The following is a 14,223-nucleotide window of genomic DNA, read 5'->3' on the forward strand; positions in this document are numbered from 1 at the left end:
GCAGAAGGGTTTTTGAAAAGGAATTTGTGGGAGTCAGGAACCCTGTAGTATCTGTCTGGCTTACTAGGAGCTGGAGGCAGAGAATCAGGAGTCATACTAGATTCTGAAAAAACATCATTAACAATGTCTAGAACAGGAGGTATAGCCAAAGGCCAATGCTGAGGAAGAAGAAGAAAATCCCCAAGTCTCTTTTTAGATTCAGTGAAATCCTGACTTTCCCAGTGGAAATGTTCCCTTAAGGTATGTAAAGTTTCTCCAAAAGAGAAATCCTCAGGGGGAGAAGCAAAAGGGATGGAATCTTCTGCATCAGAGTCCTCATAAGTAGGTATAGATAAATCATGTTCAGTAGAAGAATCAGAAGAAACAGAATCCTGATTTGAAGATTCATAGTCAGTGCCTTGCCTAGGCTTCTTAGCAGGAGGGGGTTGGCTACCCTTGATCAAGGTAATTAAATCTTCAGCCATTTTGATCATTTGTTTTTTAGGCATTGGGGCCTGCACACGTGGCCCAAGCATAATTTTTTTAGACATAGAAGTAGATTTTGGCTTTAGTTTTGAAGACGGCGTTGGTTTAATATACAAATCTTTAGGTCTGAAAACACCCTCAGAAGCTGGTGCCTACACAGCAGCTCCGGACCCATCTAAGGTAGAGACATCCGTGGGTTCAATACCTAAAGCACCTCGTGGCATGACTCTGAATGGGTCTCAGTAGAGGCCTGCGAATCAAAAGTAGCGGGTATCAGGGGCTGTGAAAGCGCCTCACTGAGTACCAGCGAACTAGCGACTGGCTTAGGAGAAGCGTCGTCATCAGTTTTGGACCTCGACGGTCTGTCTCTGTCTTTTTTTTTGCATTTTTTAGGTATTCCGGTAGTCAGATTGCTAATCGACGTCATTTCTGGATAGTTAAATCGTGAGCCAAAATATTTAGAAGCAAAAATATACCAACATTTAATAGTGCGTTGATTAAATCTAGCACAAAACTGACAGCAAGGTACATTATGATCAGGGCCTAGGCAAGGAATACAGTACAAATGAAAATCCCCATGAGGTATTTGCTTCCCACAAGTAATGCAATTATTAACTTTTACTGACATCAGTGAGGAGCAAGAAAAAGTTTCCCCAACGGGGTACTTAGCTTTTAGTTGAAGACTTCGGTTCTGAAACTCAAAAATGAAAATTTCAGGGGTCTGCCGACAGGCACTTGTGAACTGCTTCTGCTTCGGGCACCGCACGGCAAGAAAGACTGATGTAATGGCATCGGCTGCATGTTTTATACCCCTGACGACCTGACGTCATGGAAGAATGGACAGCAACCAACGCAGGACCCAAGACTTTGTTAATCAGGCTGACTGAGGGCAACCTGCCAGCAGATTACCCAAATGTAATGACTGCAACAGTGAAACACGGAGAACATCTCTTTCTGTGTACCATTAGAATGACAATATCAGTCAAGGGACTGTGCATTTAGGGACCTTTGTAAATTAAGCAACTACAACATTCTTCTTCTTCCCAGTGAACCTGAGTTCCTTACTTTAAACTCTCATATAAGAAACCCACTGCATAGAAAACCTTGCTGTCTTCCAATCTGATTCACAAAAACTTTTGAAGTGGTTTATCAGATCAGTTGACTGGTGATAACAAAGTAGTTTGCTGTATAATGTGGGGGAGTCAAAGACTACATTTTGTGTTAGTCAAATAATATCTGTTTTTAGAGAACATAGTAACAAGCTAAGAGGTTGGGGGTGTCATCTAACCTGCAAGTGACGAGTTATTAGGATGGATCATATGGAGTCTGTAGGAAGGAGATGCAGATGCTGGTGGTCTGCTTTCCTATCAATCTGAAGGGGAGGGAGTGGTTGCTTTCCTAGCCTGTAGGGAGGGGATGCAACTGCTGGTGGTCTGCTTTCCTTTCCTGTAGAAGGGCTTGCGGGTTTGCTTTGCTAATGTGACTGCTGGTGGAGGTTAGGAGCACTATAACAGTGTCCATTAACTAATAGGGATGCTGGTGTAGCATAGGTATAAAAGCTGTATGTTGGGGCTTGTGTGACATTTGTTTATGTCATAATATCACACAGTTAGAGAGAGAGAAAGAGAGAGAGAGAGACAGACAGACAGAGATCAATAATTCTCGTCTGCAGAGAATATGACTTACTGCTTACCCTGGCTATGTCTTGCCACCCTAGGATTCTTGTTTTGTGCCTTCCCATGACATTGGACATGGGCCTCATTTCCAAGGAATCTCTAGTGGTAGAAGGATGTCTAGATGTTATCTCAGATATATAGATTTGGGCTGGTAGGGTCTGTAAGACTTGCAAGCTCTGTGAGTCCAGTGGGGTTCAGAGAATGTGTATAAAATATAGTAAGAAATAAAAAGAGAAACATTGTGACATTATTATTGTTTTTTGCTTTGTAAAAAAAGTGCAGACATGATTAATGGAATGTTGGTCATCATGTGATTTGAAGAATATGAATAATAAACATTACACTACACAAACATATGTAGCGGTTAAAAGGATTGCTTATTGCGACATGTATGTTTAATATAAGGGCAGGTTTCCAATAAGAATACATCAACAACAAAATAACTTTGGTGCATTAAATATCTTATTTGGAAAAATGTCATTATATAAAGACTTTTTTATGGTAACCACTTGATTGGGCTGACAAGAAACAAACCTACAGAGAGAAACTGACTTCTAGGACAAGTTTTTGTAGTTGTACTAAGGCTCCATTAGTTTTAAGTGTCTAACTAAAAACTGAGACTGATCTATTTTTTGCCTGAGTTTTGTCAGCAGGTCTTGTTTTAAATCACTTGCCACTTGATAAAGGTTGCAGTGGATGCAGTTACAACAAAATATGAGCTGATTTGAAACCATTTCATGACTCCTGAACTACAAATTTAAAACAGCCAATATCTGAGGCTAAAATTTATTTTCCTTGTTGCAGACTTGTATTACAATGGTATACCTCCTGATTTAAGGTATTAATAGGTAATATACTAATACCTTGTTGCATTTTCTCAAAATGTTGTCAAATGGTGTTCTGTTTTTGCTATTTCCTGCATTAAAACGATGAATGAATTTAAGGATTCCTCATAGAGTTGTTATATTAAACTAAAGCAGGAGGTTAATCAGTGCAGTAAGAAGTCAATTTGCAACAGACTAATATTCAAAGCGTATTTCCAGCTAAGAAGCAAATGAATCTTCCCTTCCTTCTTATATAGGTGATCCCTGTTTGAAAGTTGTTTTGTTAGAAGGCAAACTTCTTACTCTGGTACGTTCTACCTCTTTCATGCCACTTGCAAAGCAGTGCATGAGAAAAAGATGATTTTTTTTTTTTTTTTTTATGGAGGACATCAGTAACATTGAATGAGAGTTGCATTGGTAGCTTTAACTATATCACTTACATAAAACAGTACAAATGTTGTCATTCTACTTCATTGCAGTTTGCATTGTTACATGTACTGTGCATTGTATGAAGCTGAAGGCCTTGGAGCAGAGGGAAGGGTTTCATGTTTTCTTACTTGACTTTTCTCCACGTTTGTGAGACCTTGGAGTTGTATGTTGAGGTTGAGTGTGGAGTAGAACCCTCACACCAATACAGATTAGAAATAAAACAAATCACATGCTTTACTTTTGTGAGAGTGAACGGAAACCACTGATACATTAAGCAGATGACTGCTGATGCTTTAAAGTTTCTTACTATTACTGCCCACTGGATAGGCTCAGTTATGATGATAATAATAATAATGTCACTAAACGATGCAAACTCTCTTGAAGCACATATTTGGAGGAATGAGTGTTGAATGCGTGTGTGTGTGTGGGGGGGCTAAGTAATTCCATTCATTGTAAATGTGGACATTTATTTTACTGCTTTCAATAGATGCTAACCCTGCGCAAAGAAAGAAAGACTATCACATGAAATATTACTTTAATTATTTTCTAACGAGGGTAGAGCATTGATTGATCTGCATGGACCTTTTTCAGATTCAGCCTGGAGGCACTGTCTGGTTAAGTGACTTGATGACTGTCACAGTAGGCAGATGGAGGTTAAAATAATCATACCTTGGACTACACAGAGCAGCAACAACTCACAGTTTTGAGCCTCTGTGCAAATAGCCCGATAATAGTCCACAGATTTCATAATTTCACCCCTATCTCTCAATCTTTTAACTCCAGCATTACGGACAGAGCAAAGAGTATTGGCACTATTAACACAGTTTTCCTCAAATGAATGCCCACTTTTTAGGAGAGACAAAGCAAAATTTAAAGTCAAAAGAGAGGCATACCTACAGATTAGGGACAGCTGAGAGGCATGGCTTGCAACGTTACCTTGTACATTATGTAGCAGTAAGACAATACTTCTAACGCACAGATATCTGTTTGACACTATTCAGGTGGGACTGAGATGGCTTTGGGAATTGTGAAGGTAGTTTAGATAATTAAGATATGATTTTAATCTTCATTCCTTGTTTTAATACCAGTGTAGCTGGCTTGTATGTTTACACATGTGTACATGTGTATATACAGGAGTGAAAGTGGACTTGCTAGAATTTCCTGTGAGTGCTAGGGAAGTGCTTGGCTTAAATTTAAATGAATGTAGTAATGTGCTACAGTGCTTCAAATTCACATGTATCTTACAAATCTATGGTAACAGAAATGACATTTTGGGATACCAGGTTATCTGCTTCTCTTTTATACCATGGACAAAAGTCTAGCTGGTAGCATATTTACCTGGTAGATAACAATAAAATATGATATCTAACCAGCAGTCTAAATACAGTCACTTTCAAGACTTTTTTTTTTTTTTTGGCGTGGGGGTAGGAGTGAGGGTCCTTTTCATGCATGCTTAACACAGCTGAGGTAACCAATAACACTGTTCTACAGTTTGACTAAACAATGCTTTGGAAAGAATTGGTTAACTTGCTGGATTTATACTGACCCTGCCAGATATATCAGCAACCAAAAAATATAATATAATACTGGAGCTTCACATCTTAAGTTTACAAGTTTCAAATTCATTAGCCATTAAGTAGCTGCAATACAGGTAAATGTTCTGTGAATGTTTCAATGATGCAGGGATGTTCTTTGGAAATATACAGCTGTATCAGTGTATACTTCCAAGTCAAAGTATGGCCTCCTATGATCCCCTTCTAGAAATCCGTTATAAGAGTGCATCATTCTAAAGATGACGATCTCAGGCTGGGCTCTGCTAGCCTTCTTTACAAGGCCTGTCCTTCTCGCCTGGTACTTGCACATTAATTAATTATGAAACAGGCAGTAAAATATCATTAAAGAGTTAATGAGTGGTCAGTCATACAAAATGTGTCATCACTGCAGAAGAGTGGCGCAGTCCTTGGATGGCGGCATATGGGCCCTGTTGAAAGTAATGGTGGTACCGTGGCATGTGAAATGATGGGAAAGAAGGCCCACTTCCTTGCATGGAGCTGGCAATTGCAGAAGGTGTCAGAGGCATCCCAAGACGGCTGTAAGGAGGAAGTGATCCCTGAATAGGGTGAGGGATCTGGGTTGCTAATGATGCTGTACTGGTACCAATAGCAGCCAGGGATTGTGGGTGCTGAAATCCAGAAAATCCTGATGATGATGTTACCCAAGAGCTGAGTGATAAATTATCTGATGTTGTGAATGCCGATCCTGCAATAAAAGCACAAACATTAGGATAACTGTTTTGTATTTTTCTGTTATGTATTCATTACCTTAACAAAATAACACATTTCATATAGCCACTTAGACTAGATAACCAGTTTTTAAAGCATTATTTATAAAGGTAATATTTCTTGAAATGTTTTGTAAACTATACTATTTGATATGTTTTATTCTACCTCTATACCTATAAGTGAAAACCTACAATATTATCAATAAAACGGCTTATAAAAAACATTCAAGTTTCACTACAGCCTTTTAAAATAGTACTACTTTTGTTAAAATTGGTGCTTTTAAATATTGTGAATGATGAAATGGTTGTAAATCTCAGTATAAATAGTTTCATATAAACATATCAAAACTGCAGCAATATTTTGTGTGAGAATGTGAAGTTAGCGGAATGCAAAACTAACATTTTAAATACATTGAAGGTATTACAAAATGCTCTAAAAGTAAGTCCAGCCATTGCCTACACTTGTTTTTCTCTAAATCAGGTTCAGTGGTATCCCTTAAAAAATGACACTGGGTGCAAGGCAAGAACAAATCCTAGTCAGGATGCCAGTCTATTACAGGGCAGACATGGGCTCAGACAGACAAACAAAGATACACACATAATAAAACCTGAAGAATAACCAGAGATACTCTGGATCCTAAAAGTTTTATTTTATCCAGTGCTTTGACAAATTGTTTAATATCTCTTATTTATATACAATTAAGAATCAATTAAACAATTAGAAGCTTAATATCTAGATTACTGTTAAATCTTAAGGAAAAAATTAGTATGAAGTTTAAAAATAAAATATGCTTTCTTCAATAAAATGCTATGAACATTTCTTCCTTTTTGTAAATCCATAGTAATGTTTTAATACACAGAATTTAGGCATTTCACATGTACATTACGACAATAATAAATATGAATGGTAAGTGAGCACTTTTTTCTGATTTTAATATATCTTATATATTCATGTGCTCTCAACTCAAAAGCCCTTTTGCATTTTGTACATATGTTCATCCAAAAAGACACTTTACTCCATAAATTGCACCAGAAGTATTGATTTTCCTTGCAGTGTTAATAATAAATCACATATATTACAGTTGCCCCAGGAAATCATAAGCCATTTATTGGACTTTTGATCTAATTCTGCCATTAGAAGTTTACATTTTTGTTTGGTTTACTGACAGTATCCACTGCTATGAAATGGCCAATCAAGCAGGAATGTTTTTGGTCAGTAACAGCTTTTCACTCAGGATGCTGACTCTGCCTCATCTCTCATACATTGAGTTAGACCATCAGTTTTGCAGTCATTAATCCTAAAAACACTCTATACCTCATCTTGCCCTTCAGTGCCCTGTGCCAATATGGAAGCTGAACAGATGGGATACGTAGCCTAATCATTACAATATTTTCACTACATTTGTTGAAAAAAAACCCAGTATGATTACATGCCACACAAAGAGAGACTGAGAAGGGGGCGAGAGTCTGTCAGAAGGCCTACTTTTGCATGATTGCAAGATTCTGTAAAGGTGACAAAACATGTTTCTATATGCTTATTATGCCCATAACTGCTGACCATCAACACCCATTGGTCTTGAGCCTATTTATTCCCCTGTGATGGGTATCTCCAACACAGGGGAGAAACATCAGACTGCTGGTGGTCATTATCCAGGCAGCTGTACAAGTGGATTGTGCCCCTCACCTGCATTTTGGCAAAGTGGACATTTCTTCTAGGCCCTAACTCTACTGTAGTAGCAGATGGGAACACTTACTTCAATCTGGGGCCTCCTATCACTCTTCTCAATAGTGTACATTCTTACATTCACACACTACTGAGGGACCATTACTGGCTTGTACGAGCTAAGCCCACTCACCCAGTACTGGGTACTTTCAATAAATTGAATATGGTTTGTTTGCAGGAATTCAACTGGCCAACTGAAACCATCTGCCCCCCCCCCCCCCCCCCCAATGATGGGCTGCTCACTATCCTCCCCTGCCTGGTACTTTTAGTTCCTGAGCCACTATTTGAGCGTGGGTCATTTGAGTGACAGTCAGAGCTTATTCCATTATGCTACAGAGCTAGGTTTAAGTCAAAATAGTTTTAAAGAGAGCAGCTTAACTTCCAGACTTACATTACTTTATTTTAGCCAAAAATTCTAAGTTTTAGCTCAAGTTTTATTATGTTAACCAGCTCAATTATCAAAGCAACTGCAGTTTCTAATTGTCTCTGAGCACATTGTATTTCTCTGCTGTGATGGCTCCACATAGTTAAACACATTTACAGTATCAAAATGTCTTATGTAATTACAAAGCATTCACAAACTGTAATCACAAAAGCAGGACAGTCAGAACCTCCCAGCCGAGATCCCAAGAGAGCTTCTTGGCAAGTTTTGGCCATTACTGCAAAGTGAGTGACTCATGCTGGTTTGCACCTATAAGAATGGTTAACTGTTTGAACGGCTGGGACACGGAATGCTAAGAACCATAATCTGGAGAAAAAATGGCCAAAAATCAGAACTTATATTATGTCCGAGATTGTGATTTCTCAGAATATTCCTTTTCTTTTGTATGTATGGCAGTCTTGGAGTTGTTATATATAAGATCTGTGGGGGACTTGAAAAATGCCTTAAACAAGCCAAAAGTAAATATGTGAGGGTGTGTTTGTGGGGGATGGGTATATATATATATATATATATATATATATATATATATATATATATATATATATATATATATACACATGGATTCCTATTACAAGAACGAAAGTTCACTACTTCGAACTTGTAATAGGAAGCCTCACTTCTGCAAAAGTTCACTTTAATGAAAGTGAACTTTTGCGTAAGTGCACTTCACCGAAAACACAGCAGCACAGTGGAGGACATAAAAAACAAGCTATGTCCTCCACTATGGTGAGATAGTCATGGACCTTAGGGTTAGGGCACGGGTTAGGGTAAGGGGATAGTTAGTAAAGCTATCCCCTTACCCTAACCCATGCCCTAACCCTAAGGTCCGTGATTATCGCACCATAGTGGAGGACATTGCTATGTCCTTCACTGCACTGCAGTCATCACGGACCTTAGGGTTAGGGCACGGGTCATGGTAAGGGGATAGCCCTATGGGCTATCCCCTTACTATGACCCATGCTCTAACCCTAAGGTCCATGAGTGCTGCACGGAAGTTCTGTACAACACCCGTTCATTGTACTGAACTTCTCCTAAGTGCACTTTCGATTAAGTGCACTTTCGCTGCAGTGAGCATTCCATGTACTATTTCGAATTAGTGAAAATTCGATCTAGTGTATGCAACCCATATATATATATATATATATATATATATATATATATATATATATATATATATATATAAAATTGCTTCAGCAGTCATAGTTATGTGAAGTACTCGGAGGGTACATCTAAGCATCCTGGATGATCAGTTTGTAAATCAAGATTCTTGTATTCATATAGTTTAGAACAGTGTTAAGGCTAGATGTTACCATGTTTCACCTTGCAGTCCTGCATTTGATTGTGTGACTCTGAGCACGTTGTTTAACAATACTGTGCTCCAGTGTTGCCCCTGAAAAGAGGCAGTTAAGACTAGTGGGTTTACCTAGTTATCAAATGAAAAAGATTAACAAATCCACAGTCTGAAGGCAGATAATCATGCCAGAGTTAAGTTTTAAGTTAAGTAACATAACCAAAGGTTATCTGACAGTTAGCACCTCGGGGACTAACTAATTAGCATAGTAACATAACCAAAGGTTATTTGACAGTTAGCACCTCGGGGACTAACTAATTAGCATAGTAACATAACCAAAGGTTATCTGACAGTTAGCACCTCGGGGACTAACTAATTAGCATAGTAACATAACCAAAGGTTATCTGACAGTTAGCACAGATGATTAAGGCTCTCAACTTTTAATGACCTGCTTCCTGTAGCCAAAGGTACAACATCTGACTCCTTCTACTTTTATTTGTGTGACTCCAAACAATTCATTTAACCAGACAGTGCTCCTGATTTGCTGAAAAGATACGCCAGTGCACAATCAGCTTACCTGGTAAACACATGCATAAAATAAATTGGGAGACCAAGACTGTACAAGTCATTGTTAACACTGGGAGCTACTAGACTTCAAACCCAGAAGACCATTGAGGAGCCTAACCCAACTACCCAAATGCCCCAGAGCATCATCCAGTTCAGTGACTTTCTCGGATTTGCACAGTAGGCAAATGGAATCAAACCCAGGACTACCAGATGCTATGGTATATAATGGTGTATAGCCTTAGTCTTTGGCACTAACTGCCTCACTATATATAGGTTCTTAGTAGTTTCTTAACACAGGAGAAACTGAGTAAGTCAACCCAGTAGGTGTTTTCAAATATGTATTTTGAAATATGTAGTTGTGCTTAGAAATGTTAAAAAGTTAGTAAAATATTTGAATGTCAGAATTATAGGTGTCACTGTTTAGGAAATTTGTTTTAAACATTTTTCATTGTTTGCTTTGAGTAGAAAATGCTGTTCAAACACTTTTCATGGTAACCTACTGCACTATAATTCTTTTTTTTATTCATTATTACACATTACAATGTACCTTAATACATAAACGTATTTGCTTTGTGAGCCCCATATTATGGCTAAAAAGGTTCTGTGGACTAGTTCATCTACCTATTGAACAAATATAAATATCAATAAATAGCCAAATAAATGAAAGGATGGTGTTCACAATTCAATATGCTTTATGTATCTTGATTGCCAACATATTCTGATCAAAATAGTGCTTTCATTTCTAGCTTTAGATATGAGAATTTCCTTATATTGTCTACTTATTGGTTACATTCTAACCCAGCTATTATATTAAACCAAACACTTTTATCAACTAAATCCTAAAAGACATCTCACTTAACCTATTCTATATACAGTACATGATCCTCAACAATGCACGTCCCCAGATAAACTATTTAAATACTTCCCTAACAAATCAGCCATTTGTGCAGCCTACAACTTTCCAAACACAGGTTTACTACATATTTATGGTATTACAAATACTCATATCACTTGTGCTGTTCTTTAAAAGTACGGCAGGAGAAAATCGCTATGAAAAATCCACTTTTTCTTGCGAATTTGCTCAGCTTCATATTCCACCAGCAAAGTTACCCAAGAAAGATACTTATGTCAGGTGGCACAATGCCAGGGTAATCCTATGGGCTAGGCTTGTAAAGGCTCCAGGGCCATTAGCCTAGTACTCACCTACGAACCTATGTATTAATTGCATTGTTGTTGCTGGTAAAATTATTCATAACACAACACTGGACTGACAGAAACAAGCAATGTTGAACTTCCTTCAAAGTATATAAAGGTTTATAAACTCGTACTTAATAACTGAGCTCAGTCTACTTTTCTTAAGAACTGCTGATACAAAATTCTCCAATGTATTCTATGTACAAGATTCTTATCTAAATCCCCTTTTTATATTAAGTTAACACTCTGTATGCAACCCTTCTGTGCATATAGTTGTATATCGTTATTTATATATATATATATATATATATATATATATATATATATATATATATATATATATATATATATATATATATATATATATATTGATGCTGTTTTTTAGTACTAATTATTTATTTTTGTTGTATTCTTTGTCTGCCACATTATGACATCTGTATGTCATAAAATAAAAGATATTTGAAATAAAATGTGTTTTCAGTTTTCATGTAGCAGAACATTGCTGCATTTTATTTAGTCCTTGTGCATAAAGCCAGGATGCCTTTGTCTGGTACCATTAAGTTGCAGGTTATAATTAAAAGTTTCCTTAAATAAGACCTGGGTCATGTATTACTGTACAGCTTGTACTCAGCTCCGTACAGTAGGAGTGTGAATGAATAATACTGTTTTTTATCTTTAATTACACTTAGTTATTCACCACACTTTCAGCCATCTAACTCAATGATGTTTTTTTTCAGATAATCAGCAAACCATTACTAGCAAGAAATTAAGAAGAATGTGTAAAATGCTTGTGAAAAACAAAACCTTCTGCAGTAATGAATGAAATGTAGTTTTTTGTTTTATCTTTTTGCCAAAAACACTGCATTCCTGTGTTCATCAGCACAAGCCAGCACATTATTGTGTCCCTAAGTTATACAGGCTGATGCCATTGTAGTTGTAGAAAGCTTCAAGACTAGAAATGACATTTTCAGTTGATTGATAAGTGATTTACCTACACCAGCTTCCGTAGCCAAAGAACCTGTATTTTCGTTCTCCAGCTGTTTACTTCCAGTAGTATTTCTGGGATGTCTTGACTCCCTATGCCTCTATTTAGACATTCTTTGCCTGCCTTACGTTATGCACACAAAAATGTACTACATATAGTGGTATGTAAACACGGAGTTACTCTCTGGTCAGTCAGTACCCAGTGCTGGAACTTAAAACAGGTTTTTAATTCATTTCTTCCTGAACAGTGGAGGACACACTTGCACACTGTAAAATTGTCTAACACCATAAGTTTCCAATGGATAGCAGGAGCTGTGTACAGTACAGGGACTACTTATTTATTTTGTTAATGAGGTTAGTAGCTTGGTCTTGGTAGACCTATTTCATCCACGATTAATTCAGTCCAGCATAAGCAAGAGAAAAATAATAGGTACAATCTGCTTGTGAACAGACAGAAAAATTAACACACCTAGCAATATTAGATGATTATGCAGTTCCACACTTTTTGTTGCAACCTACAGCTGAAAAGTCAAAACTTCTGGAAGTATAATGCAGAGGATTACGGCTATGAGTAATAACATCAGGAAGGGATAATGTGGAGATAGTAGGTAATCCGACGTCCTTATCTCTAAGCCGTATAACACTGATGCATAGTTCACCTTGTACCTCATATGCATATGTATATCTGGTTCCTCCAGGAACACATATGATGCAGCTTCTTCCTTCCATTGCTTAACTGTGTTTTGACTTGCTTTCAAGTGCTTCTCAGCTTCCTTAGTTTCCCACTGTTCTAATAAGCAAGTTACCCCATAAAAAAAAAAAGAAAGTACATACACATAAATGCCGTTAACAGTGAAATTTATACTTTTCTGTTTGGAATACTTTGCTTTCTTCTAATCCTGTTTCCATGTCTTGTCCTCTAGTTGACCAAATTTGCAAGGCAATGAATTAATTTGATTGTAGGTTGTTTTGTTATTTATTTATTTGTTTAGTTAGGTAAGTTTGCTTACTAGTATAGAGCACTGGCCAGATGACCACATGCAGGCTCAGCTTGGGTACCAGAGTGCAATGTGTGCAGATATAGTAAAATTAACAGACGTACCATAGTGCAGATTAATACATGAAAGACATATAGGGACATCAGTTAAGAAAAAATATTAAATGTACATACCTAGTTAGTAATGTTAACAAAACAAAACACCTTCCTTTTTTATAATTTTTATAAGCATATATACAAGTGTATTTCATCCACAGTTGTTGAGTTCAGTGTGAGACAATAACATAGATTTTATTTAATGTGTCTTAGGATACTAAGTGCTCCAATTTATTTTAAGTAAGTTGGATTTGCCAAATCTGAAGGAGTTCTTTGGTAAAAGGTAGTTCAGCGACTACATTTAGGAGTTTTACATGATTATCAGGGGACACAGAAGGTGTAACATAACAGATTATTTGATAACGTATTTTGTTCAGGGGAAGCTGTAGTTTCGAGGGTTTACTTTGTGGATCTTTGTGAATCTGGGTAGAGGTGATAGGTCTTTGATAGATATGGAACTACTACCACAGTTTCCCTGAGGCCTGAATGCATGTTAGGCACAAACACCAGGTACTGAGGGAGTGATGTCTTTATACTGAAAACCAGTCTTGGTTGGTACCCAGACATATTTATTCAAGTCTCAGTTAGTACCCAGACATAGATTTATTCAAGTCTCAGTTAGTACCCAGACATAGATTTATTCAAGTCTCAATTAGTACCCAGACATAGATTTAGTCAAGTCTCAGTTAGTACCCAGAAATAGATTTATTGGTCTCAGTTAGTACCCAGACATAGATGTATTCAAGTCTCAGGTTAGTACCCAGGCATACATTTATTCAAGTCTCAGTTAGTACCCAGACATAGATTTATTGAAGTCTCAGTTAGTGCCCAGGCATAGATTTATTCAAGTCTCAGTTAGTACCCAGACATAGATTTATTCAAGTCTCAGTTAGTACCCAGACATAGATTTATTCAAGTTGGATGTGAGCATCAACACTGGACAGTTTGTTATCAAGACTTCTGATGTTGATGAGGGCAACATTAATGTGGTCCAAATCAGGGTTTGAAATGACTAAATTGCTATCTGCTACGTTTGATTGTCCAGTAGCTAGAGTCTACCTAAAAAAGCACTATGGGCATGGTAAATGCTTGCTAGTATGCAAAAGCAATGGAATGAGAGGTGCAAACCACCCTTAGCCAAACATATTAGACTATTTACCATCTGATCTCATGCTGTCACATACAGGATCCCCCAAAAATGACACCAACTATTCAGCCAGTTGCTGAAGCCAGTTATGTTTTCTTTATAGATAG

General features: G+C 37.4%; 1 protein-coding gene across 1 annotated transcript in view; it reads right to left on the reverse strand.

Moving 5' to 3' along the window:
• Positions 1-1,367: 1,367 nt before the first annotated feature.
• The window catches only part of TBX20 (T-box transcription factor 20), a 219,173-nt gene continuing 206,317 nt past the window's right edge, over positions 1,368-14,223 (reverse strand). The window contains exon 8 of the mRNA XM_044065093.1: positions 1,368-5,653. Coding sequence (XP_043921028.1) covers positions 5,313-5,653 — 341 coding nt within the window. The 3' untranslated portion in view covers positions 1,368-5,312. The remainder of the gene's footprint in view (positions 5,654-14,223) is intronic.

Source organism: Protopterus annectens, chromosome 3.part0 (assembly GCF_019279795.1).
Source record: "Protopterus annectens isolate FY-2018-M chromosome 3.part0, PAN1.0, whole genome shotgun sequence".
Lineage (NCBI taxonomy): Eukaryota > Metazoa > Chordata > Ceratodontiformes > Protopteridae > Protopterus > Protopterus annectens.